General features: G+C 32.2%; 4 protein-coding genes across 5 annotated transcripts; 1 reads left to right on the top strand and 3 right to left on the bottom strand.

Moving 5' to 3' along the window:
• The first annotated feature begins 2,327 nt into the window (after positions 1–2,327).
• On the top strand, positions 2,328–7,612 carry LOC107029626 (probable pectate lyase 12). Of its 2 annotated transcripts, XM_027919491.1 has the most exons (5): positions 2,328–2,373; positions 2,619–2,697; positions 4,169–5,075; positions 6,034–6,236; positions 7,250–7,612. In XM_027919491.1, exons 3-5 carry the CDS (start codon positions 4,212–4,214, stop codon positions 7,452–7,454), a joined length of 1,272 nt encoding a protein of 423 aa, XP_027775292.1. In that variant the 5' UTR covers positions 2,328–2,373; positions 2,619–2,697; positions 4,169–4,211; the 3' UTR covers positions 7,455–7,612. The 2 variants fall into 2 exon arrangements, with proteins under 2 accessions (XP_027775292.1, XP_015086546.1); XM_015231060.2 differs by lacking the exon at positions 2,328–2,373 and having other exon boundaries at positions 2,387–2,697.
• A 2,315-nt stretch (positions 7,613–9,927) lies between these two features.
• LOC107029904 (transcription factor MYB27-like) lies at positions 9,928–10,713 on the bottom strand. Its single transcript, XM_015231341.1, has 3 exons — positions 10,599–10,713; positions 10,161–10,290; positions 9,928–10,051 (listed from the first exon to the last, which is right to left on the bottom strand). The coding sequence occupies exons 1-3, from the start codon at positions 10,711–10,713 to the stop codon at positions 9,928–9,930; spliced, it is 369 nt and encodes a 122-aa protein (XP_015086827.1).
• Positions 10,714–11,874: 1,161 nt separating this feature from the next.
• LOC107029238 (serine/threonine protein phosphatase 2A 57 kDa regulatory subunit B' beta isoform) lies at positions 11,875–17,149 on the bottom strand. Its single transcript, XM_015230610.2, has 2 exons — positions 15,534–17,149; positions 11,875–12,701 (listed from the first exon to the last, which is right to left on the bottom strand). The coding sequence occupies exons 1-2, from the start codon at positions 16,710–16,712 to the stop codon at positions 12,399–12,401; spliced, it is 1,482 nt and encodes a 493-aa protein (XP_015086096.1). The 5' UTR covers positions 16,713–17,149; the 3' UTR covers positions 11,875–12,398.
• Positions 17,150–18,216: 1,067 nt separating this feature from the next.
• Positions 18,217–26,823, bottom strand: LOC107029444 (peptidyl-prolyl cis-trans isomerase CYP21-4-like). Its single transcript, XM_015230858.2, has 8 exons — positions 26,701–26,823; positions 25,541–25,720; positions 22,342–22,381; positions 21,304–21,360; positions 20,793–20,878; positions 19,897–20,034; positions 19,646–19,796; positions 18,217–18,610 (listed from the first exon to the last, which is right to left on the bottom strand). Exons 2-8 carry the CDS (start codon positions 25,690–25,692, stop codon positions 18,524–18,526), a joined length of 711 nt encoding a protein of 236 aa, XP_015086344.1. The 5' UTR covers positions 25,693–25,720; positions 26,701–26,823; the 3' UTR covers positions 18,217–18,523.
• Positions 26,824–27,279: the final 456 nt, after the last annotated feature.

Raw genomic sequence — 27,279 nt, forward strand, 5'->3', positions numbered from 1 at the left:
TATATATATATATAAAATTTAGATTTAATTAATCTAAAATTGGATATTTAAAGTATAATTACCTTTTCTTAAGATGACAACATCATTGGTTGAGAATGCAACTTTATTTGCCGAAACCCTAGGTGAAGTTAGAAATTAAAATTTATGATTTAAGGTTTTCATATTTTAATATACTGAGTTATTGAGTAATAATTCATACATATCAAATAATTATTTTTGCAAAACAAATAAAATTTGAATCAAAATTAGTAAATTTAATCGGATTCACTTCCTACACTCAAGCTCCTTCCTTGATAGAAGGTTTAATCGAACTCGACATTTTTGAGATAGTTCAACTATTTATAAAAATATATTGAATATACTATTAAAAAACTTTAAAATCAAAATTTTTTAAATTTAAATTTTGAATTCGATCATAGTAATACCAAAAAGAAGGAGAAGTTATTAGGGAGGTTAATATTTAAAAAATGTCATGTGTAAGGTCGAGTAATTTTAAAAATAATTACTGTTATAGTGCTAGGGTGCTAGTCATAATTTGATAACAATCAATTTGTTTTTTTGAGACAGTAAAAGACCCTATTAACTTTATTTAAAAGAATTAGTAAAAAAAAGGAAAAAGGTATATATGTAGCCAAAAATTAGGGTAACTTTTCAGTTTTAACCTAAAAACTGAGCAAATTACGGTTCTAAAGGCTTAAAAAAAAGAAGGTTCTTTTTGCAAAGTGTTAGATTGTATCAATAACAGTAAAACTTACTCGCATCGAGTGTTTATATCAAGTTAATATATAAATGTGTTTGAATTTATAGTTTATTTTTTTAATCATAATTAATTTACATGTGTTTTACTTCATTGAATCACGTAATAATGAAAATTTCATTGACTTTGTGTAAACATATTTGATATGAGTAAGTTCATAATGACCTTTGAGAATGAGCTCTAGCTATGATGAAAATATTTTTTTATCTGTCTCAATTTATGCGACGTAATTTAATTTAGCATAAATTTAAAATTATATTTTCAGCTTAAAATAAATTATAGATACTATAAATCATTTCAAAATGGATTGATCATTAAAACACTTTGATCTTGCTCCATAAACAAACCTTCAAGATTAAAAATAATAAAAAAATATTCATAGGCTAAATTTGTTATTCTTCAAGTTTTGTTCATGAAGCAAACTTACAAATTCATGGCTATCCATTTTTTAAATTATTTTGGTAAATCATCCCATTTTTAATAATATATTTTAGAAATATCAAGATATTTTAAATTGTACAAGTAACACCTTAGAATTTAAAGCTTTATCATATTAATATTATTCTTTAATTATATTATATAAAAAAAATTCCAAAAATTGACTATAAGAAGTGAATTTTACCCTTCTTTTTTTTTTCTTCCAAAATATATAAAATAATATAAGAAGTGAATTTTACCCTTTTTTTTTCTTCCAAAATATATATAATAATATAAGAAGTGAATTTTACCCTTCTTTTTTTTTTCTTCCAAAATATATATAATTATATAAGAAGTGAATTTTACCCTTCCATGATACCATAAAGTTATTCAAAATTGTCTCCAATTCCTAGAGAGGATGTGACAAGTATAATTATTACTATTATTATAACAAAAAATAATAATAATGTTATTAAAGACATAAGTCAGTTATACATGGCCCTCAAATTAGGAATTGAGTGGTCCATTATAATATAAATAATTTTTTTATTTCCCCAATATCCAAACCAGTTTTATTGACAATAAAGTATGAAAATTTCATGTAAAAGAAGGTTGAGACTATACTTTTTCATCCTTTTTTATCTTCTAAGTACTCTTTTTATTGGATTGGCCTTGATGGGGGTGGTAGGAGGAGGGGGGAGTTGATTCCGGGACGTTGAGTTGAGATATTTTAAATGATATGAGATGATTTGAATAAAATCGTAATATTACATTATGTTAAGAGTATATTTGATCTGAACTAGTTCAACGATTAATATCGAGTTGCTAGTTTTTTTAAAAGAATAATTCTATACAGATGACACAGAATGATCAAGTAAATACAAAATGTAGTGATATTCAAAGCATCACACGTTTACGTAGAGTTTCAAAAAATAAATCACACGATAAAAGTAATAAAACATAGACAATCTAGCTTTCATGACACAAATAGAATCGACGATTCAAACACATGACATAAATCATACAAATACAAATATAATATAGACAGTCTATCCTAACACAAACATCATTAATTACTTCCACTTCTTAAATAGTAACTTGTACATACATCATACACGAAAACAACTTTATCGTTAATCGAAAAAGAAAGAAAACCCTCTATTTTCTTTTTCCACTATTAAATCATGAGTGAATCCAGGGTAAGAGATTCTCTTAAACAATGACACTATAAAATCATGTTAGAAAGTAGTAGAAAAATACATATAACATCACTTGTTTATCTTTTTCCACAGTCTACACAATACCACACTTCCACAATGCAGCTAACTCACTAACCCTAAAAACACAAAAAAAGAAAAAAAAAACTCAAATATTATTGTAGAAAATATGTTTCAAATAAGCTACATTGTGGTTTTCTTGATTTTAACTTCATTTTTTCCTTTAGGTTTTGGGATTTTCTTGAATGTTACTACTCTTCCTGGTCAACATCCTGATCCTGAATCTGTTGCTCTTGAAGTTAATAGGTAACAAAAACACAATTTTTTATTTTTATTTTATGATTTTAACCTTGTTTTGTGTCTTTAATTCTATGTTGTATATTGGTTATTTTATCTATTTTCCACAATGTGGGGTGGTAGGGATGAAGGAAGTGATAACTTAATTAATAGACGTAGAATGGTACTCGTGAAACTTGTTTTTTTGTATTTCCGTTTAGGTACTCATTTAATATTTTTTATAAGAATTTATTTTCTAAGTAGAAAAAATTAAATACATTTTCCTTCGTAGCGAACATACTTAAAAGACATGTTTAGGTTTTCTTTATTGATATGAAGCGTGATAATACGATATGATGACAATATTATAGTTATTATTTATCTAGAAAGAAGCTTCCTTCTTTTATGAATTTACAATGTGAATACTGAATAACAGGCGGAGAATTTTTTTTAGAAAAACTTTAGGTTAATAGTACCAAATTTCATTTATTTTTTTCTTGTTTTATGTCTTTCTCTGTTTTCTGAGTGCTCCTCTGTTCTTTTCCATTATGTGGGACTGCCCACTAGGTAGGATGGATACGAGGTTTCGAGTACGAGTTTTGAGTATAAGAACATTTTTCTTGTTTAATGATAGTAAAAAGTCGAGTTAATCCTGATTTTAATATAGATATTAGACACTGGTGAAAAAACAAAACAATATAAAGGTTAATAATTCCACATTTTGTTCTTTTTCATTTATTTTTTCTTAAGAATGAGGTGTTAATTACCATTTTACCCTCTACATTCAAGATTTTTTTGTAAATAATGAGCAATTTTTTTTTTCCCTTTTGATTAGTTTAGTGTTTGATTTCCTTTTATTTTTTTATTTTTTTATTGGCTTTTATGAGCTTTAATTAACTTTTTAAAGTGTTCTAGATGTAGGTAGATATGAATATTTATTGGTTGCTTATTTTTCTCTTTTTTTTTTTAAAAAAAAAATAAAATAAAATAAAATCATAGCTTTCTCCTTTTATGAATATCTACTTGTAGGCCCTCAAATCACTTTAATTAGTGGAATTTTAATTTTTTTAGCCATAGATAGATATCCATGTAGCCTCTCTTTTTTGTTTTTTTTAACTTGTTTAAATGTTCCATAACTCTTTACCATGTTTGAACAAACATATATAAAGCTAGAAGAAAACAATTTGTTCATTTACATCATTGACAACATAACATTTCTTTTATTCTTTTTCTTATAAGGTGCAATTTTCTTATATACAATGATATCATATAGAAAAAGAAAGAAAGCATATTGTTAATCTAATCTCTCGTATCTTTCATATTATCAATGTGTAAAAAGTTAAAAATCCATTCGCCCCTAGGGATTTGGTCTAGTGACAATAGTGGATTGTGCAAGAAGTTCATCCCTAGTTGAATAAACTTATTATTCAAATGAATTTCGAATCGTACATTATTATCTGTTATAGTATCTCGATTATAAATTAACAAGAACTTATTGTAGGAAAGTGAATGCATCACTCTCAATTTTCCAATCAAGAAGAAAAATGTTGTCGTACACACAATCCTCTTGTCAAACGGGTAACCCTATCGATGATTGTTGGCGATGTGACCATAGTTGGCAATTAAATCGCCAAAGACTAGCCGATTGTGCCATCGGGTTCGGTCAATACGCCCTCGGTGGCAAAGGCGGTCGTTACTACGTGGTCACGTCATCCTCGGACCCGGACCCCGTGAACCCGCCACCTGGCACTCTCCGATACGGGGTCATCCAAGAGGAACCATTGTGGATAGTTTTCTCAGCTAGTATGGAGATTAAACTCTCGGAAGAGCTCATATTCAACTCGCACAAAACCCTAGATGGGCGCGGGGTCAACGTGCACGTAACCGGAGGGGGGTGTATAACGTTACAATATATCTCCAACGTTATAATCCACAACATACACGTACATCATTGTTACGAATCGGGCGATACGAACGTACGTTCGAGCCCTACACATTTCGGATACCGAGGCAAGTCGGACGGGGACGGGATCTCGATTTTCGGGTCCCGAGACATATGGATAGACCATTGTTCATTGTCCAATTGTAAAGATGGATTAATTGATGTAGTTATGGGGTCAACGGGTATAACAATATCAAATAATCATTTTTCACATCATAATGAGGTAATGTTATTGGGACATAATGATGATTATTTGCCAGATTCAGGTATGCAAGTCACAATATCATTTAATCATTTTGGTAAAAAATTAATTCAAAGAATGCCAAGGTGTAGAAGAGGATATATTCATGTTGTCAATAATGATTTTACAAGATGGGAAATGTATGCAATTGGTGGAAGTGGAAATCCTACAATCAACAGCCAAGGGAATAGATATATTGCACCCTTTGACCCTTTTGCTAAAGAGGTACACTTTTTCTCCGTTCCCGTTTATTTTTTCTAGTCGATATATACTGATTATACATATGTTATACGTATATTGTATACAACAGTTGATTGAACGACTATCTAGATTAATTATTTGATACATAACATTAATAATATTAGGTTTGACATAGTATTTGTCCTTTTTTTCTTTCTTTCTATTTTTTCATGCAATAAAATAAGATAAACATGTCTTTAATTAAAGAAGAGTAATAATTAGGAAAAGAATTTTAAGTTTGGGTGTATTTGGATTAAAGTTATGAGCTTACATTATTTGAAAATTTCTAAATATTTTGTTTTATCTTTTCTACTTTAGGTCCCCATGCTTTCCATTCTTTTTAGTCATGTCTAATATATTTTTATGCCAATATAAAATATAAAGAAAACAACTAATACTTTTTGTTTTTAATTCATCTTATTTTATATATTATTAGCTTGAGATTATTTGCTCATTTTTTTTCAAAATGTCAATAGATACATATTAAATTTTTAAAAAATATTAAATATAAAAAATTTAACATGCATGCGTTCGATATAATTTCAAAAAGGTTAAAGCAAGATAAACTTAAAATAAAATTCATATAGACTAGTCAAATTTTGTGCTTTAAATTGCATTCGATGCCCAATAATGTGAGATGTGATGTGTGTGGGGATCACTACATGAAGTGGTGGAGCCACGTTCAATAGAATTTAATAATTTTATCTTAAATTATATATTTATATTATAAAAATTATTTAATATTTATAAATAATTTATTTAGAGCTCGATAAATAAAATAAAAAGTATGATTCGTAATTCTCTTGACTCCATCTCTGACTAACGACAAATATTAGTGAACCAATCACACCTTATTCTAAAAGGTGTCAACTAACATCCAAATCAGTATTACTTGACGTGTTTTATTAAAATTTCTGATTCCGTCACTGATCGATTATAATAGGTAACAAAAAGAGTGGATACTGATGAAGGAAAATGGAGAAATTGGAATTGGAGAAGTGAAGGGGATGTAATGGCAAATGGAGCATACTTTGTGGCCTCTGGTGAAGAAGTTGAAATTAAATATGAAAAAGCTTATAGTGTGGAGCCAAAATCTGCTGATTTTATTGACCAAATTACTTTAAATGCTGGTGTTCTTATTCACAGGTTAACTCCTTTTACTTTTCACTTTTTTTTTTACTTTTTCTATCACACTTTATGTTAACCCTAATTAGAGTAATCAACACCTTAATAGTCCCCTCTTATGACTTTTGTGACAAATAATTATTAGTAATAATGTTACTAGTTGTAGTAGTAATAATTTAGGGTACTTTTATAATTTCTTAGTGACACAACAATTATGTCTAAGAAAATTTAAATTTTCAAAAAATCCAAATGGAATATGTTTTTCACTAGTAACATTAAAAGAAATATTTTAGTTATATATATCGTTGGTAAAATATATTAATAAAATATTTAAAATATATTTATATATAAGCATCGTGTAATTACGAATGAGATTGAAAATTATCTGCTATAACAAATAAAAATAAGATGAAAAGGGGTTTAATTCAGCCCCTTTTATATATATATAAAAAAATTGTTGCACAAATAGATCAAATTAGTTATTCTTATTTGGGAAAATGCATAAGTACCCCCGAACTATACTCGAAATTTCAGAGACACATTTATACTATACTAAAGTTCTATTACCCCTCGAACTTATTTTATAAATAATTTTCTATTTCTTTTTGGTTTACGTGGCACTATCTTGTGGGCTCAGCGTGTGTTGACAATTTTTTCAATTATATTACCACGTAGACCGAAAAAGGATAGAAAGTTATTTATAAAATAAATTCGAGTAAAATACAAGTATGTCTCTGAAATTTCGGACATAGATTGAAGAGGTACTTGTGCATTTTGCTTTCTTTGTTGGTTTTATTAAACCAAATAATTTCCTTTTTCTTTAGGTATGTAACTAGGTGGTTCATCGATGACATGTTCAAATTCTAAATATGACGGTTTAACAATTATTTTTTAAATCCCCTTATATGATCTTTTAGTAAATGAGTACGATTCAAATTTAAATTAGTCGGATCAGTCAATATAATATTTTTTTTATTACTATAGTTCTTAGTTTGAGTTAACTAAAATGGATTTTTTTTTTTGACAATGAGCAGGGGTAGCAACAGTGGAAAATGGACGGCTACCACCAACAATGACACCGAATCCGCCGGAGACGACGGTGGAGGGGAAGATCTCGTGGCGATTTCCGGTGACTCCGACGACGATTATGGTGGTGATGAAGAGTCTAGAAGCTCAACAATTTACTCTAATTTCTCCTTGCTATTTAATTTGCTAATGGCATTGTTAGCCTTATTGTAGTCCTAAAAAAAAATTAAAGACATTTTTAGAAAAAAGGAAAACAAATTGTCCTTTTTTTTTTTGACAAATTAATGTGTTTTTAAGTACTTAATTTAATCTGTGGTGGCATAATTGTCGCCCTAAACTCTTTAATCAAGAAAATTTTACAAGATTATTCATTTTTAAATGATGATTAGCGGTGTGAATTGAACATTATATGGATTGAATCAAGACAGATTAAATAATAAGGGGTTGTCATTATTTATTTAATTTGTAGACCTCTTATCAAGTTATAATTTTATTCGAGTTATCTAATTAAAGATCGAGGAGTATATATTGTAGGTGATATTTTATATATTCATTAATTTAGATTCAATTATTTATTTATGGTGTTTTCATTCTCTGATTTTAAATTAAGAATATATATGTAGTAATATAGAATTTTACATGTTTTATATGTCAACTAAGAAGTAATCAGATGGTTCCTAAATAGAAAGTGAAGATTTATTATAGTCCAATTTTTTTCTTTTTGCTGGCTCTTGAGAACATTTTCGCGATAAATAATTCAGAATCAGAATAGGAATAAGAATTTATTTCTATGAAGTATAAGAGTTTTACGAGATCAAGTGTCTTGAATTAATGGAAAATTAAAGATTTTATTTTTTCATAATTACATCGATAATATTATTAAAAAATAAAAAAATAAAATTGTTCATAACGATTAAAAAGTGTTTATTAATTTATTAGGAGACAAATTGAACTAAATAGATGATGTTATTCTTTCTCTAATTATTTTGTTTGTCACACTCCAACATCCAATTAACTTATTTATTATTTTATTTTAGGAATAATTAATAACTTGTTGATGACTAATGATTAATGACATGATAAAAAAAAAATTTCACTTTATATCCAAATTGTCTAACTTGTTTGCTAAATATATTGAGATGGATAAAGAAAGAAGATTATCCACTTTTTTTTAAAGGAGGGATTTGATTTTAAATCATTATCCAATGGATTAAATTAAGTTTAATTTTAAATGATATTATTATCATCCCATTTTTACTTATTTTTGGGATGACATTATTTTTCAATTGGTGGTAATTGTATACTTTAACCTACTTGATGACCTATGGCTATGAAGGGATATTAAATAAAATGGGATAATACACGAGTACCCCCTTAATCTATGCCCGAAATCACAGAGATACACTTATACTATACTAAGGTCTTATTACCTCCCTGAGCTTATTTTATAAGTAATTTTCTAACCCTTTTCGGCCTACGTAACACTAACTGATGAGATTCCCCCTCCCCCCCCCTGCCCCACTTTAAGGTTTTATAATAATAATAATACTAATAAGTAAAAATTATTATGGGATTTAAAGAAATTTTTATAATTTAAAAAAAAAATAGGAATAAAATGTAATTAGTTGAATTTGTATAAAATATACTAATAAAAATGTATTAATACACGTGAAAATGATAAAAAATAATGAATTCAATATTCATGACTTCAAAATATCCAAATAAACACTGTTAGTAATAAAAGTACGATGAACATGATAAATTTTACGTCGAATAAAGTTTGTCAAATAAATTCAAGAAAATCAACTTAAATTTAATAAATTAATAACTAGATTAACTCAAGTATATTTGCATCTTTAGTCCCTCAAAGTTCTTTTTTTTTTCCTTCAAAATGAAGAAATTACAGTAATTCACACACTTGTCTACACAATTCAAACTCTTTTTAATTTCTTAATTTAATAATTATTCCCAAATAGAAGATGATGAAATATTATCCCATGTGCTACTAATATTTTGATCTTGATAAAAAGAATTACAAGAACATAGGTTTAATATTGTACAAAAGTACATGTGATGTTCCATTTGACTTTGTTCATATGACCAACTTGGTATCATCCAATCCAACAATCTTGAGGATTCATCATCAACTTTTCCAAATGATGATTTTGGTTCTGAATTATTACTTGTAATATTGCTTCCAAAACATTCTGTAACACAAAATAAAACGATTTCGATAATCAGATCATTTAAAAGATAACTGTGTAATAACTATTGATTTGATAATTTATAGAGCATTAAAGTGTAACTGATATAGCTGTTGTCATGTAATTAAGGTCATGGTTCAAACTGTGAATACACTTCTTTCTTAAACGTAGGGCAAGACTGCGTACAATACACCCTTATGTTCCGCTTCTTCCTCAGATACCGCCCATAGGGGAAGTTTTGTACACCGAACTTCCTTTAATGGTAAAGTACAATTCATGTACTTATATAGTGATTTTTTTTATATATAAAAAAAATAAACAATCTAGTGCACAAAGTACCATGTGTTTGTGGAAGTACAGAAGAAAGACTTCACAAGAAGATTTAATGTAGACAATATATCTTATAACGAACATCAATAACTAATTTCACGATTCAAACTTATGAGTTACAGATAATACAAAGAAGTGAATAATGTGAGAAATCAAGGAGAAGGTTGGATCGAACCTTGTTCGCAAATAAGTGTTTTCTTTCTCAAATGACTTCTCCAATAATTTTTTATTTCATTATCAGTTCTTCCCGGCAATTGTTTAGCAATCTTTGACCACCTGTTTAAATTAAGTTAGAAAACTAAATTCAATTAGCGAAGTGAAATAAATATTTATTTATTTATTGAAAAACATAAAGTTAAACTAAGGAGATTAATTAATTAATTACTTGTTTCCCAATTGTTTTTGAAGTTTAATAATTAAATGTTCTTCATCTTGAGTGATATGGCCATGTTTTAAGTTAGGTCTAAGATAGTTCATCCATCTCAATCTGCAGCTCTTTCCACTCCTTCTCAGCCCTGCATGGAATCGAATTTCGAACACCATTAAAATATGTATATCGATTAGAAAAAATAAATAATGAATTCAACGAGCTATTTATGTAATGATCCCTCGAATAGAAGAATTTGATGCTATCCTACTATTGATATTAATGTCCCTTTGGGCCTAGCTAGGCCCACATGATGACTTTAATTAAAGTGTATCACTAAGGTCTAAGGGGGTTGATGACTTATTTATGCACCTAATATGTCACATACTTATTTTATCGATATGAAATTTGCCTAGATTTGTATACATTCTATCAGTTTGAAGTACTAATTATTACCTGAAGCTTTTGCTAAGGCATCCCAACGACGTTCACCTAAAATGGCGATAACATATGCTAGTCTCTCGTCTTCCTCATCGAGCCAAGGCCCTTTTCGTAATTTCTCTTCTTCCATAGTTACAAGTTGCATTGTGAAATCCATGTATATATGATGTATATTTGTTCTATGATTGCAGCAATTTGAGAAAGTGACACTCTTTATATAGTAGTACTCATAAAAATAGCAAAATTTTATTAGAGAAATTAATTACCTAGCAAAAGTAGGTGGATAATGTACACTAGCTAGTTTGTGGAAACACCACCATTGGCTTTAGATATTTTAGGTCATCAAAAAAGATTTTTCAATTTTCATTTAATATTATACCTAGTCGACGACTAATTAGAAATATTCTTTATACCTTATAAAAGTAAGAGCAAGCCTCGTGTATATCTTACCAGCTTGTAAATTACATTGAGTATATTGTATTTATACCCAAGACATTGTATATATTAATTAAACCATATGTATCTCCAACTATTTAATTATAAACTATAATATTTAAACGTTAAATTCTGAACCTACCTCAAGTTCACCTTTTTTGCATCACTAGTTTTGGTATAGTATCCAAAGGTTGCATTGTCTGTTATACAATTCCTTAATACCATAAAAGTTTGTCTTGGTTTCATTATAATAATGTCAAACTTGAACTTTGAATATGCATGAGGTCACATATAGAAAAAAAAAAAAAAGAAGGATAAACATTACATAATGCTTTGTGGTGCATATCAAAAATCCAAAACATATATCTGCCCAAATCTTTGCTTAATTAAAGAATTATTATGTGAGGGCTTCTCAAATCCTTTTAAGTTTTTTTTACTAATTAGCAAAGTTAACACATGGACAAATTGAAATTTAGCACTGTTGTATCAACTATAATCTTGTTCCCTATATCAAAGAATAGACCATAAGTTCACATTCAAAAGATCATCAATTCATGGTATAGCAAGTATTTTTCTCATCCTTGAGATATCAGATTTGCACCCTATGTAGAAAGTCGCCTCTATTAGAAAGCGTTTTACCCCCGATATAGAACTTCCAGCACAAAAAATTGATATTGGAACAAAGGGGGTCGTAGTGACCAGGACAAAACTTATACCAACAAAAAACACAGGACCATGAGATAGGGGTAGTACGTACACAAATCTTACCCCTATCTAAATCTTACCCCTATCTCATGCAGTTAGAGAGACTATTTCTAATAGACCCTCGTCAACGATATATCTCATCTACATCCTCTGAAGATCATAAAGGAGGTTCTCTTATATAACACTTTCAAGAACTGCCAAAAACCATACAAGCTATACAAACATAAAAGAGAAACAAAAACCAAAATACTTCTTTCAAGAGAAGGAACAAAAGAAAAATGCCCAGAATAAAAAGCCTGGAGAAGTCCTCTATTCTTCGGCTTTTGCTCTCCCACTCCTGATTTAGTGTAAATTAACTGTATAAATAACATAATTTCTTGCTCCATCGAGTTCATTGCAGGAAAACAAGTTTCTCCTGACGAAAAATATAGAACAAATTACAACATCATACTTCCACAAACCATTCTTGAGCTGCAGCACACGACTAGTGATTATCGAAATACATACTTGAATTACACCCTGCTGCAATGCCTGTCATCCTCTTCAACGATCCGGCATATTGAAAACAGAAGAACAAAAAAAGGAGAAAATTGAATACCACTATAACAGAAGAACATGGTTGATTTGGTGTGTCTAATCCTGCATTTGACATATCAGGAATAACGATCGTGTACTTTACCCTCCTTGTCCAGCAGCAGCTGCTAATCTCTGCCATCTTAACTCTCGCTGCTTTTCCAGGCCAGACGCCCGAGCTGCTTTCTCGGTATATTGTTTCTGACAATCTTCAAACAAATCAGCATCCATTTCAAGGAACATTTTGCGGACATTTACAGTCAGCCCATGGACAGCCTGATTCCAATGACTCCTTATATTTTTTTCCAGAGCCTCAAAAATTATTGGTAAAATAACATTCCGATTCTGGGCAATCAGACTCACAACGTGCTCATTATTCCATAAAAATAAGGCTCGTTCTGCAACCTGAAAAATATAAAGTTACTTCAAAGATGCCTTTTTATAGTCCTGGATCCTCCTTAGATGAGATTAAGAAGTACTGAAATAACCTGGGCCACTTAAAACTTCTTTTTAATGTTCTTCGAACAGAAAATAACATCAGACATGTTCATTACTCTGCAACATTTTACTCTCTCCATTTTAGATAATATGACATTGTTTGACTATACACGGAGATTAAGAAAGAAATAAGCTTTTACAAATTATGGTTTAAACATGCCATTAAGGATATGATGGGATGTCTAAAGTTGAACTCTTTCCAAATATGAAAATCTGTCGTTCTTTTTTGGGATTGACTTATAAGAATATAGTGCTGCATAAAATAGAACAATGGAGTACCATAAATAAGCAACATGACCAATGAACAACACTAAACACAAAAAGGACAATACCCAAAAGGCCTATCCTCGAAAGGAAACAAGGAGGTATGAGAGGTGAAATTGCAGGGACAGAGTCTGTTTGAGAGTTTTGGTCTCAGCCACTGAGGTCAAGGAATGCAAATCTTTTCAGGTACACAAACTCCAACCCTGTCCCTAATGTATGTTTTAATCATGGAGATTCTTAAAAAATAGAAGTTAATTATAGATTGAAGCCTAATGTATGCTTTCTAATCAATTATGAGTAATGGTAGGCTCTTTGAAGCTGATGTAGTTTCTAATGATATGATAGATAGAGGAGTTGAGCCAAATGGACATATGCTAATAGATGAACATGTAAGAGGAATAATGATCCATGTTTTTTAAATGTTTCAATTAGGAGCACCCAAGGTGTGACCTACCTAGTGGTCAGTGAAGTGGTTTGAAAACTATGAGGCTCTCAAATTTAGATCCTAGTTGACGCAAAAACACTTGGTGATTTCTTTCCATTTATCCAAGCCTTGGTGGATAAAGTTACCCAATACCTATTTTGGTTGGAGCAGGTAAATCATAGAAATAGTCAAGGTGCGACAAGCTGGCTAGACACCACGTTCTTTTTTTTTTTTTAAAAAAAAGGACCTCCATTAGGATGATTTTTATAAATCACTTGCTCTTTTGTATGTTATGGAGTAGCTAGTCACTACTCCATCTAGAAAGCTCTTTTAAATAGCATAAGCTTATTACTAGATAAGAATCCTTTCAATGGACTTGAAACAAGGGAGGATATGCTATGATGGACAGGAAACAATAGAGGAGTATACAAAGTCAATAGAGCTTATAAGCTATGGATTAGACAAACCAACAAACCACAAATTGTCATGGAAACAAATATGGAAAAGCAGAATACCCCATAAAGTATCTTGCTTTGTCTGGTTGTTGGCCAAAGAAGCAGCTATTTCTCAAGACAATATCATAAAGAGGGATAACCTAATGCTCTAGATGCTTTCTTTATGGGGAGACTTTAGAGACTGTTAACAATCTGTTGCTACACTGCAAGTACACTCAACAATTATGGAGAATCTTTTTGAGACTCAAAGGCATCTCTTAGACTATGCCTAGGAAAGTTGCAGAGGTTTTAAAGAGTTGGGAGGAAGCAGGAGTACTGGCAAAAGACAGATACAGATGGAGAATTACCCCTGCTGCAATATGGTGGGCAAATATGGAAAGAGAAGAATTCTAGGTGTTTGAGAGCATAGAGAAGTGTGCAGAAAGTGAAGCTCAACTGCATTTTGCTATTATGTTTTTGGTGTAATCAGTTATACTCAGATGATATTGTCTCAATAATTGATGTTTTAGAATCAAATTAGCTATAGAGCAACAAGAATTGGGGCCACTTATATATAAGGTTTCAGTACAACCCACGTACTGTTTTATGATATAATAACAAGTTACCAAGTTCAAAAAAAAAAAATTCTTCCTCTTTCTGGCCATGAACTGATATGGAACTCTGCTTCATATAAAGGCTAAAGTAGCAAATTTTCATTGGTTGGTAACTTGTGAAGCTGGTGCAGCCCAGCATAGTGAAGAGGGATGGTTATCTGCACTTAAGCCCTAAATCTAGGTGAAAAACACACGGAGCATTTTGCCTCACCTAATCGGAGCTTTAGTGCAGTCACAAAAGTGATGTGGTCTACACTTCATTGCAAATAGGCACCGTTCTAAGAAGTTGACACTAAACAACAAAAAATTCACACAAATTGTACTATTTGAATTTTATTTTTTTACTTGTTTGATGACCCTGGTGTCCGGGCCAGCTTTCGCGCACCTTCGACTATTTGAATTTGTTTGTCAGCCCATATAATTGCTTTTTTTCACTTAATTGTACTTTTTAAATTCATTTGTCCATATAATTGTTATTTATGGTCATAATTATTGTTCTTAAGTTTCCTTTTATATATATATATATTTTTCTTCATTTGTGCCTTCCATTATTAAAATCTAAACCCCACAATTTATTTGCACTCGGTTTAAAGCTTCAACAGACCTCATTGCTTTTTTGCATCTTTCACTTCTGATAACATTGCACCTAAATGAGAATATGAGGGGGAAAAAGGGGGAAGGAAACACTTTCTGGCATCTTACCAACCAAAGACTGAAAGTAGAGTCCAGAAATGTTCTATTTTTCCGAAGTTAATATAGTTTAAGTGCAAATTACTCAACAATCCTTTTTTTATATTAGTACACAAGCAGTATACAGAAGTAGAGAATCCAGACAAAAGCATGATTCAACAAATAGTTCCAATCATCTGCACACCCACCAAGTAATTAAAATATATATATAAAAAAAAAGGTGTCATAAAGAAGTTACTATCTACATTCACTAAATTAACAACCAAGGAATCAGGTAATGGTGGCAATTAATGGCTTTGAAGTTTCTCCTAACCTGAAAATGCGGGCTGTTAAGGCAACGAGCAACCTGACGAAAAAGAGGAACCATGCAGCGCTGAAATTCAGCAGCTTGTGTGGCTTCCAGAACTTCTTCAAGTTCCCCAAGAAAGAGAACTTCCTTTTGGCAATTAGTGACAGGCCAGTATTTCAACAAACCCCTTATAACTGTATCACACAACTTGTAATCCTTCTCCACAAACTGGACAATACAATACGACAATTGCTGATGATACATTGCAATTGGTTTTGGCTTGTGGAGCGGTATGAGAGCTCGAACAAGGAAAAGCTTATGTTCCTCTTTCATTGGCAACGCGAAACCATTTATAATACTCCCTAAGATCTCCAAAAGTTCACCTATTCCACTGTGCCTCTCAGTCTCATATATAAACCTATAAAAGATATTATTAATTGCCTTCCTGATAAATGGCCTATGCACCATAAATTTCCCATATATCCGGTGAAGAATCGTTTTCAAATACTCTCTCTCCCTTGGGTCCTCGGACTCAAATGAATCCAATAACTTCAACACAAATGAATGATCAATAAACCTTTTGGCCACCTTTGTATCAGTATCTGCTGAAACTATATATCTCAATAACAACTCATATACCAACTGTAAATGCGGCCAAGACGCCTCGAGATACTGTTCTTCCTCTTCAGGTTCCACATTTTCCGACCCAGTATTCTCATGAGACGCCGGAGGCAAGCACCGGAATATATTAACAGATATCATTTTCAACATTTCTTCCTGATTAATTTCACTGATTTTCAAAGAACTAGATTGAACGCAATCCACAAGTTCGGCTAGTGTTTGTCGTTTGATCTCTTTTTCCCTAACCATTTTCATAGTATCATTGAAATCAAATTGGTAGCAACAAACCTGAAGTTTCCTTAAGAACAAACTCTGCCGTTCAGCCATTGGCACGTCCTTCAACAGTGGAAGTGCCTCCATTGTTCCCGGCGCCGGAACTGCTGCTGACATCACTGTCTGCTGCTGCGTCGAATTATTCATCACTCCAACACCAGCACCAGCACCTCTAGAAGCATGATTCACTACCACATTGGATGTTGAAACCGACCCGGAACTCCGATTACCTGAAGCAGCAACCACGAAATCCGAAGGATCCGATTTCGGCACCTTTTTCTGCCCTCGCTTAATAATTTTATTCAACATTCTTCTCTTTTTCTCTCCTCCAATCAATACAAAATCAAAAAAAAAAACAAAAACCTAACCCTAAATTCTTACGCTTATTAGCATTTATCAAACATTAAAAACCAAAACATATCCTCCTCCTTATGTACAAAAATTAAAATTGAGATCAACAATAATTACGAACACTTGATTCTCGCAATGTGTCAATTTTCAAATGCGGATCTATTCAACGAATCGTAGAGAGAACAGAAACTGAACATGTATATAAGAGGGATGATCCATGATTTCCCGGCAGGGAGGACGGTGATCGGAAATCGATTTCCCGGCGATCAATCGGAGAAAATGGAGGGAGAGATATGTAAATAGAGAGAATCAAGAGATATGGCAAAATAGAAAATAGCAGTAGTGAGAGAGAGGAGGGAAGAGAGAGAAAGTGACCAAAGTGGGGATAATTTAAAATAGAGGGACTGTTAATGAAAAAAAAAAGTTTTATTTCATTTTATTCCTTTTTTTTTTGCATAATTTTTTTTGAAAAAATAAATCCCATCAAAAGTTTTATTGATTCTAAAATTGGAAAAAATAACTATAATAATCACCACTAAGGGTTGTGTTTAGAATAGAGAGAATCATCCCGTCTTTAGTGAAAGGTCTCAATTTTTTAGTATAAAAAGATAATTTGATACATAAAATATCTCATGTTAATCGAGTTCGAAAAAAGCTACAATGAAAAAATTAGGTAGGAGGCTTCCTCTCGATTTGGTCAAGGTCGGGGTAAAATCTAGGTGCTTCTAATATAAAATGGAGGAAATTTTCAACAATTAACCAGAAATTTCAAGTTTGAATCCTAAAATAAATAAACAATTGATATGAAGCATCTCCCTCTTAACTTAACGCAACACGAATATGGATTAGTTAAATTTTAAAGCCGAGTATCAAAGACCTCATGGAAAACTTACAAAAAGAATCACGATGAGGTGTGGTGCAATTTCTTAATTCTTAATCAGAAGTCTCAGATTTAAAGTCGAGTAGAAAAACCTCTTTCTCCAAGTAGAAAAGAGCACTTGTGAGTTGAGACAAAAGCAAATAGAAAAAGAAGTGGATACCAACCTACTTTGTGGTTTAGATGGAACTACACCAAATGAACTACCAATCCAACAAATACATTACAAAAATTAAGTAATGATATGATGTCAAAGAGGGCAAAAAAGTTTACTCTTGTAATCATTTATATCCTTTACCCTTAATTTATATGAATTAATTTTGATTACTTTTTAGAATATGGTTTCAATGTACCCTTTTTTTTTTTTTAATGTATAAACCTTACTCCTTACATTAGAGAGGGTAATTTGTTCTCAAACCTTACCCCTACCTTGACAGATATTTTTTCGATAAACCCTCGGCTAGAACAAAGCATATCAAAGAGCAGTATTTCTCAAGAAAAATTTAACAGAAGTGGTTATATTGTGATTCAGAAGGGGTCTATAATAGCCCTTAGATGAAAACTCATTCAATGTATTGTACTCTGCACATTAGGGTAAACTCAAGATAGTTTTTTACTCTTAACATCGTATGTTATAAAATAACATCTGAACATTAGTCTAAAGAGAAAATTTGGGGAAAAAACAAGAAAAAATAAAAATAAAATTATACAAATGGAATATCATATCCAGATTTTTACACCAGAATCATCGATAGCAAGTCGTGTCATGTCAATATTGAGGATTTAAAATCAGCAAATGATGGTTTCCAATCCAGACCCCAAGTAAACATTTGTGCTGCAGACGCCGTTCGATGAGGTTTTAAAAAAACTTATGTTATGGACACTGCAACCTTCAAGTACTGTATTTCAGAGTCACTTCGTTGATCTGAACGGGAGTTTTGGGTCGATAATGGTCATCAGTATCTACCTCTTCAATTTCCTGAGTGGCCATAATAAACCATGTAACATTAAAGGAACCGAAAGAACGATAGAAGAAAGAAATTTCTTCACAAAAATTGTAGATGAAATAAGCAACCATATTCGAATTTGCATATTTAGTTTTTTGTTCTTTGTTTTACCCCATTCTTAGCTCCATTTTTCACATTGCATCGATGTTTTACTTGTAGTTGTGTTATACTTTGGATTAATTTTATTTGGTTAAATTTTTTTTTGCTCGAGCTGGATGATATAATAATGTTTTGCATCCAGGACACGGTGGGAGGAGCCTTTGTGGTTGACAAGATGAGAGAAACGAAACTAAGATGGTTTGGACATGTGAAGAGGAGATGAGAAAATGACCTAGTAAGGAGGTGGGATAGATTGGCAGGGGTGGGTTTAAAGAGGGGTCGACGAGATGGGCCGAAGAACTATTAAGGAGAGGTGATTAGACAAGACATGACCCAACTCCAACTTTCCGAGAACTAGTGAATTAGGTAGAAGAGAGAAGGCAGTTGAGGGTTGTCTCGGTATCCTGCGTGGTAGGCTTGGTTGTAAGAAAGTATTAGCAGTATTCTCGTAGTTTCCTGTTTCTTAGATTACTGGTACCACCTGTTGTTTCTTGTGCTTCGTTTATCACATTATTCTGCTTTGTATGATCTGTTACACTTCCTCTATTATTTGATATACCTTATAATCTTATTTGGTATGTCTTATACTACTATAATCTTATTTGTTATGTCCTGTTCTACCTCTGTATTGTCCCTTTCAAACTGCCTTGTTATGGGTTACTTGAGCCGAGGGTCTTTCACAAAAAACTTCTCTATCTCCACGAGGTAGGGGTAACGTCTGCATACACTCAACCCTCCCCAGACCCCACTTGTGGAATACACGGGGTATATTGTTGTTATCCACACTGTTCAGGGCTTGGATTACTATTAAATGATAAATGATATGGGAAGGCAGTGAAATATCAAATGCTTATCTGCATTGTCTTCTATGCAACAACTAATAGTAGAAAGGAGAAGGTAACTAGTACCTGCACGATATCCTCTCCCTTTATTACACGCCCAAATACATTGATCTTGTCATTCAGATCTGGAATTGGTGCAGTTGTTATAAACAGATCAAATCCTTCGCCTTCATGATTTGTTTTTGAAGTACCAAGCATAAATGCTTCGTGCTTCAGGCTGAATATAGAGAACTGTAACTTAGTGATCAATGAAAACAACTGTATATCAATCAAGACTATTGTTTAGACCAAAAAACAGCAAATAAGATTAACCAAACCTTGTGTCCAGTCGACTGTAATGCTTTCCCCTCGAAGTCCAATCTTCTGTACCTTCAGGTTTATCAACTTTACTACCATGGATTACGAAGTGCTTTATTACACGATTAAATCGCATCCCTTTGAAGTGGCCCTTCTGACTGCAAAGGCATTTTATAGAGTTAATGCATATGAGTTATGACAAGCATTTACAGTATAACCACAAATGCAGAGAACTTGGTTCACAGAGCCTCTTCATGCAACTACTATACTAAATAAAGCAACATGTATCATCGCCACTGGCCTCAATGTGTCAACTTCATGACTTATACATTGTGAACTCTAGCAAATTAGCAATGATACATCTCCACCGGCACATTTCCTAGATTTTGGTTCTACTTCTACACAATGTTATGCTTTAGTATTCATTTATTGATCACTGTGAGACTGAAATTATCAGTCATAGAAATAAAGGTTCTCTTTCGGATAACAAAGAAAATGAACTACTTCTGAAGAAGAGAACTCTTTAATAAGCCCTCATCTGGAGATCAAAGTTCGAAGACTTGGGGTTCATATAAATGGTGGGGAATTGATCAAGAAATAAGCTTTATATCATTTTGTAAAGATATGACGTCTAGGCCTAACTCAACCCCAAAGTTAGCTCATAAGTAGACCATCAATTCATTACCCAACCAATTGGACTCTAACCCACTCTAACACCTTTCATCAGCATGAATCTCAAAACCAACATCAATACATGCTTCTAGACACTCCCCCACCCCACCCCCACACGCCCACCCCCAAAGTATCGACCACTGTAGAGTGAAGAAAAAAACTAAGGTAACACGAATGCAAATGCAGCACATCATTTCAACGGAACATTTCCATAGACATAAACCAAAGATAATGAAGTACGCACCAGAAATCAACAAATTCGTCAACAATGTCAGGAGAACCATCCTTGTAAAGTTCCACAATTATCAATCCTTTTGAGGTGGTTATGGACTGTAAAAGTTTAAAAGAGTTAAGAAAGGAAAAAGAATCAAGCAGAGACAAACAACCAAATGGGGTAGTGAATTATCCAATCGTACCCAAAATACACAAAGAATAGAACTTGTAAAACAACCGAAACAGTAGTACAGTCATTTGCCTCCATTTACAGAAGTCCCAAAAAGAGAATTTTTCTCATAAAATGACTCGTTAATACTTGGAAGTTAATCATATGATGTGGTAAGAGCATGTGCTCGAAGTAGGAAGAAGTAAACTAGAAAAGGATACTTGAAGCAGATCCCTAGCATTACTTCTGTATACAAAGTTCTGAAATTCTATAAGAACCAGTATTAAAATACTTGTTTCTTTTAACAAAACAGAATTGAATCACTCATATGACCACTTCCATATAAAATGCAGAAGAAATTTTCTGTACTCACAGCATATGTAGGGCCATTGACATCAGATCTCTTATGCTCAATAAACGTATTTTCATCCTGCATCATGCAAACAGAAATATGCATTAAGCACAGAAGAAGAATAACCAAGAATTTCATCTGCATCTATTCTTATTCAATCCCAGATGATCTCGTATTGTGGATTCCAGTGTTATCAAAAGCAAAAAATGCAATATAGTAGTAATATCCGTTGGGCTTTACCCGTAAATAAAGTGCGGGCTGTAATGAAAAAAGGTGCAAATGGAGAAAATACAACTACATGGGGTTGTTTGGTGTGACAGATAAGAATAAATAGTCCTGGGATAAAAAAGTAAACCTGGAATAAAAATTTGGTGTCTTGTTTGGTTGCCATGTTTGGGATAACTTATCCCATCATTTAAACCACAGTGATGGGATAAGTTATCCCATATACATGATGGGATATGTTATCCTAGGATAACTACCCCAGAATAATTGATCATGGGATAACTTGTTCCCAACCAAACGACACCATATATATGTTTAGTCTATGACTAATAATTATAAGCATGAAACACAAATATATGAATAAAGAAAATTTGAAAAGAATTATGATAAAGAGAAATATCAATTGTTCTTCAAAAGAGGCTGATGACAATAAAGCACATTAAGCGACATGAGATGCTGAACAAACTTTGACCCTCGCTTCAAGGCTTAAGCGCGCTTTTGACAACACTGGTGGATTGTGACATCAGTTCAGAAAGATGAAACTCCCAAAAAGTCTAAATAGGGTGTGGGTGTGGGGGGTTACAGGTCCACCATCCCTATGAGGCGGGAAACCAATCCCTCCTACAGGTCAAGAATTATGAAATTCTCACAACAGCAAGGTCTACTCGAAAAGAATTCCGTTCATTGAAACTTTTAACTGTGACAAATGCAATTTATCAGTGACAAGTATCTCATCTCAGACCATTACAAGCTACAAATAAATCAGTCCCATATTTTTCTAAAATGGACAACAATTTATCATCTAGCAAGAATTGAAATTGCAGTTTTTCATACCTCAGTGGTTGACAATTCATCCCGTGTCTGAATCATTGACCTAGAAGCAAATTATCAAGTGTAAGGTCAGCGAACATTCATATCGCCAGCCGGACCCAATTTGCTTGGGATTGAGGCTAAGTTGTTATTGTTATAATGTACTTTAAAATGATCGATAGACTTGCAGTATCCCATAAATTAATTAAAAAGTTACATGTACGGATAGTTCACGACACAAGTGCGAAAGACTTGAGTGATAATTGCATTCGCACAGAAAATGTGCATTTTATGAAGATTTTTCACATGAAGAGTTACTTTTGACTTACTAATGAGGTTTCTTTTGAGTTTTGACAAGGTACAAACGGGGCTTATATAGAACAAAACTAGTTTTTCCTGAATATTATATGAATGCATGAATCATTAAGAAATAAGAGCTACATTTAACAAGTGTCAAATTAAGGCAACAACCGTTAATACCCAGGGGTTTTGCAAAAACAGCAAAAAATGCCTTGGGAGGTATAAATTTTAGCTTGCAGTCAAAAGCTGAAAATTGATCACTTCTTAAATAATTGAATTACTAGAGACTAAAGTTTGCTCTTGTAGAATCACATTCATAAATTTTTGAATGCTCCCTTTGGTGTAAAGTTCACAAACTCTTGGTTTAGTTGCCACGAAACCCAGGCAGTTCCTTGCTATCAGTACCCAAAACAAGCGCAAAACCTTTACACATCCAACTGCCGATTTATGTTCTACACTACACTGTAGTTAAGCCCATGCTAACATAGACACAACTGAAGTTCAATGTCAGACTCAAATATGGATGACAACACAAGAATACAGAAGTTTAAATTTTTTTTCTTTTTTATTTTATTAATTTAACTTATTCTTTGATAAAACGGAAATTTGAAAGTACGGTACATGATATCGAATCACATGTTTACATATACAAAAAAAAATTATTCAATCCACCAAAAAAATAAAAATAACAAAAGAAACGGAAAAAAAAAATACCAATAAGCAATCAAATAACGACCATAAATTTCATACATCATAACACCCAAAAGAGTAGATTTATATAATTCAATATCGAATGAGTTTTTTAAGTAGCATATCTAGATCTGTCCATGACATGTTAGTTGTCACAATTCATTTTTCGCCATTCAATATAAGCTAGAGTAGTCAGAAAACATATAGTGATTTATCCATTAATGATAAAAACCAATATCAATCTGATCACTAACAGCAAACCATTTTCAACACTACGAGCTGCAAACAGAGGGGATGAATTGGATATAGGTAGGTTGAATACGGATAAATATCCAAGCCACCCATATTTAACACGGAGAATACAAGCTAAAAGTCAGAATAAGCTTAGACTCCCAAGAAAACGAGAATTCATAAAAAAAACTCCCTCCATTTCAATTTGTTTTTCTCACTTTCCTTTTTAGTTCGTTTATAAAGAATAACTCTTTCCTTTTTTTGGCAACTCTATGATTTCAACTTTCCACGTGACATGTTCAAGAGCACAAGATTAAAAGACATTTGGGTACATTCTACCTATCTTTAGTATAAGACCACAAAATCAAAAATTTTCTTCACTTTCTTCAACACTGTGCCAGTTAAAACCAAATAATCAAATTGAAACAAGCAGACAAACGAGTATTGATAATATGGATATCATACTATCCATTTTTAGTGGATAAAATCCATATTTGATCCATTTTTAAATGGGAGTTATCCAACCCATATCTATGGATCAAATCAGATGGTTACTAATTTTTAAAACCATTTTGCCAAGCCCAGTCAGAAGTAAAACACTATCAGAAAACCACGCCCGACGTCGTTCGACCGTGTGTGCTGCCCAAAGGCGATGATGGCATGCCACGCCCGACGTCGTTCGACCGTGTGTGCTTGATAGCTCATCACCAGCAGTTGTTCTGCCATTAGATTCTTGTTACTATTGATTCTTATAACATGGACGTTTTCATAGTACCTTAAGCCTTAGATGATCTAGATTTTCCTCTAGCCGTCACATATTCTTAGAAAATGAAGAGACTGCAGGAGAGAAGGAGTATGGACAACCAGAGGCATCAATGAAAAGTTTTAGAAAGGTGGTTCGGAAACTTTGGGTGCTTAGGAAACTTAGACCACAGGTTTTCCTTCATTATATTTGGATTTCAAGGTAAACAGTTGACCTTGGAATGATAAAGATCAACCCCGACCAATTTACATAACAGGCCATTAACTCAATCCATTCAAAACTGGTCTGTCTGTGAAGATACAGAGATGATCTAAATCGATTCCATCATCTTGCATAGGATCTTATAAGCAATAAATTCATTTATGTATGCAAGAGGAAAACATGTTAGCACTAATCCAAAAGGAGTTTGTTTTTGTTTAAAATCGCTACTTCATTATTATTTCTCTTTTTATATTGTGAAGATAATGAGCACATTGGTGAAAATTTTGACCCTAGTGCTAAATACTTCTTAAGTATGAAGTCCTGAAATATTAGGGACCCAAACAACGCATTTATAAGGATTCACACAGAAAACCCCACCTAGCTTGGGTTGAGGCATAGTTGTTGTTATAGTATTCTTTCTATTTTTTATAATAATGGTAGCCGAAGTAACTTGTGCACACCTTGACTATCACACCAGATACCTGAATCCTCCTAATAGTACATATTCGGCTAACTCCGTCAACCAAGACTTAGAGATATGGCAATTAACTTTTAATTGAACCTTGCTCAGCCATGATCTTCAGATCCTTGAATGCACAACTCACCCCATCATTTGTAAATGTAGACACATCCTCCAATCCATCCACTAAAAGGACAAAATATCTTTTGAGTCATTTAGGTGTAATGTATGTTGGAGTTATTTTTGCATCATATGGGTTAAAAAGTGAAGAAATTTGTTTTTTCTCCCTAAATGTCTTTACTACTTTCATATAATTGTACCTATAATCCACCAGTTTTGAACTGTATGCCATTGATTCTCGGGGATTTGACAGTTACAAGAACAAAAATAATCGTACCCACACAGGTTTATCTCTTTCTCAGCTTGTGCTCCAGACGTAAAATCCAAACCAACAATAAGCTCAACATATCAATGAACAGCTCAAAAATTACAAAATTTATACCCTACAAGCAACTAGAACAAGCATCTGAGATAGCTACAACAATACTAGTACGTACATAGAAAGGATTTTGACAAACCTTCGAGACCAGTGTCTATAAGTAGCAAACAGGAAAAACACCATTACAGCAACAATTAAGCCATATAGAATAATCGTAGGGACACTAATTCCACTTGGCCCTTTCTTCTTTTTGCTTTGCAGCAAAAGTGCTTGTGGTTTTATTTTCGCCATGAGTCTTGGACCTTGCAGGTATAAATATCTGAATTTTCAAAAAAAAACAAGACCAAATTAAAAGACATTTTACCAAGCTAAACAAACAAAAACATAAATATTTCGAGAACAACCAAACCAAAAATACAATTTAAATCTAAGATGTGTTGCCAGATAGCAAAGCTAAAATCAGTTTCAAAAATCAACTTAATGGACCAAAATAAAATTTCTTTCCCCATTAAATTCTTTAAAATTCTTATTCGTCTTCACAAATTTATTAAATCACCAGCCATTCAAAATCCCATATTCAGATGCAAAAAAATCAACTACATACCCAGCGTAATCCCACAAAGCAGGGTCTACAGAGGGTAAAAGTGCACGCAGACCTTACCCACCCACCCCCATCCCCCTTGGAATAGCGAGACTATTTCCAATAGACCCTCAGCTCACGTTAAAAAAACAATCCAAAGCAGTATAGAGAAAGGATTAGCGAAAATGAAGTAGTAATGGCAAAATACTATAGACAACCATCAACAGTACTTATAGCAAGATAATACAATAATCTAAGTACAAAAAAGAAAAAACAGATCATACCAAACTCAACAGGATAATAAACTACAAGATCAATACTACAAGCTGATACATAAAAATCACATTTTTATATTTGCAATCAAATTGATAATTACATAAAATAAATAATCCCAAAAATATTTGAACTTTAAATTTCCTAAATTGAAGTTCCAAGCTAAATTCATCAACACAGTCCAACATTAAAAAAAATAAAATTAAGCTCTTTCCATAAACATGGGGTTTGCTTAAAACAATCTATGAACCGATCTGAATCTATTTCTTTTTCAAATTAACACTTGAAAATTTCAGATTCTACTTAAATTTACAAAATCAAGACATTTATTTTAACATATTGTACCTAAATTATGCGAAAAATAAACCCTAGCTACAATTACGATTCGATTTTTGAACAGAAAAATCAACTCAAATATGAAAAATTGAATAAAATTTTTGAGTCACCTGTGAAAAAAAATTGAATTGTTTTTCGTTGTTCTTCACGGTCGCTTCGTTGTCTACTCGGTGGAGACAGAAGAGAAGAATATACACTTAAATTTTGTTTAATTTTCAAAAATTTTATTTTACTTTAATAAATAGTGAATTAAATTAATTAATTACTCAAGCTAAATGCCTAAAAATAAAAAAATTATGACCTTTATTTCTATCCTATTTAGTATCTGTATTGATATTCGACTAGATTTAAATTTATGCATTGTAAGGTCCTTTCTTAGTTTATATATATATTATAAAGTTCGTTTGTTGAGGTAGCACGTATTTTTTTCTCATTTCCTAGAGATACTATGAATAAAAATATGCTTCATCGAATTTTTGAAAATTACTTTTCTTATCAAAATATTTTTTAGGGAAAAAGATGAGATAAGAAATTGTATAGGCGCGCAAAAGTGAGAAAAAGAAAGACTCGTAATTTAAAACAAGTGAAGTGCATCGAGGATGAGGAAAACAAGGTATTGGTAGAAGAGACCTACATTTATGCAAGGACGACAATCATACTTTCACAAACTTTTAAACAGCGAATTGGAC

This window comes from Solanum pennellii, chromosome 9 (assembly GCF_001406875.1).
Source record: "Solanum pennellii chromosome 9, SPENNV200".
Taxonomy (NCBI): domain Eukaryota; kingdom Viridiplantae; phylum Streptophyta; class Magnoliopsida; order Solanales; family Solanaceae; genus Solanum; species Solanum pennellii.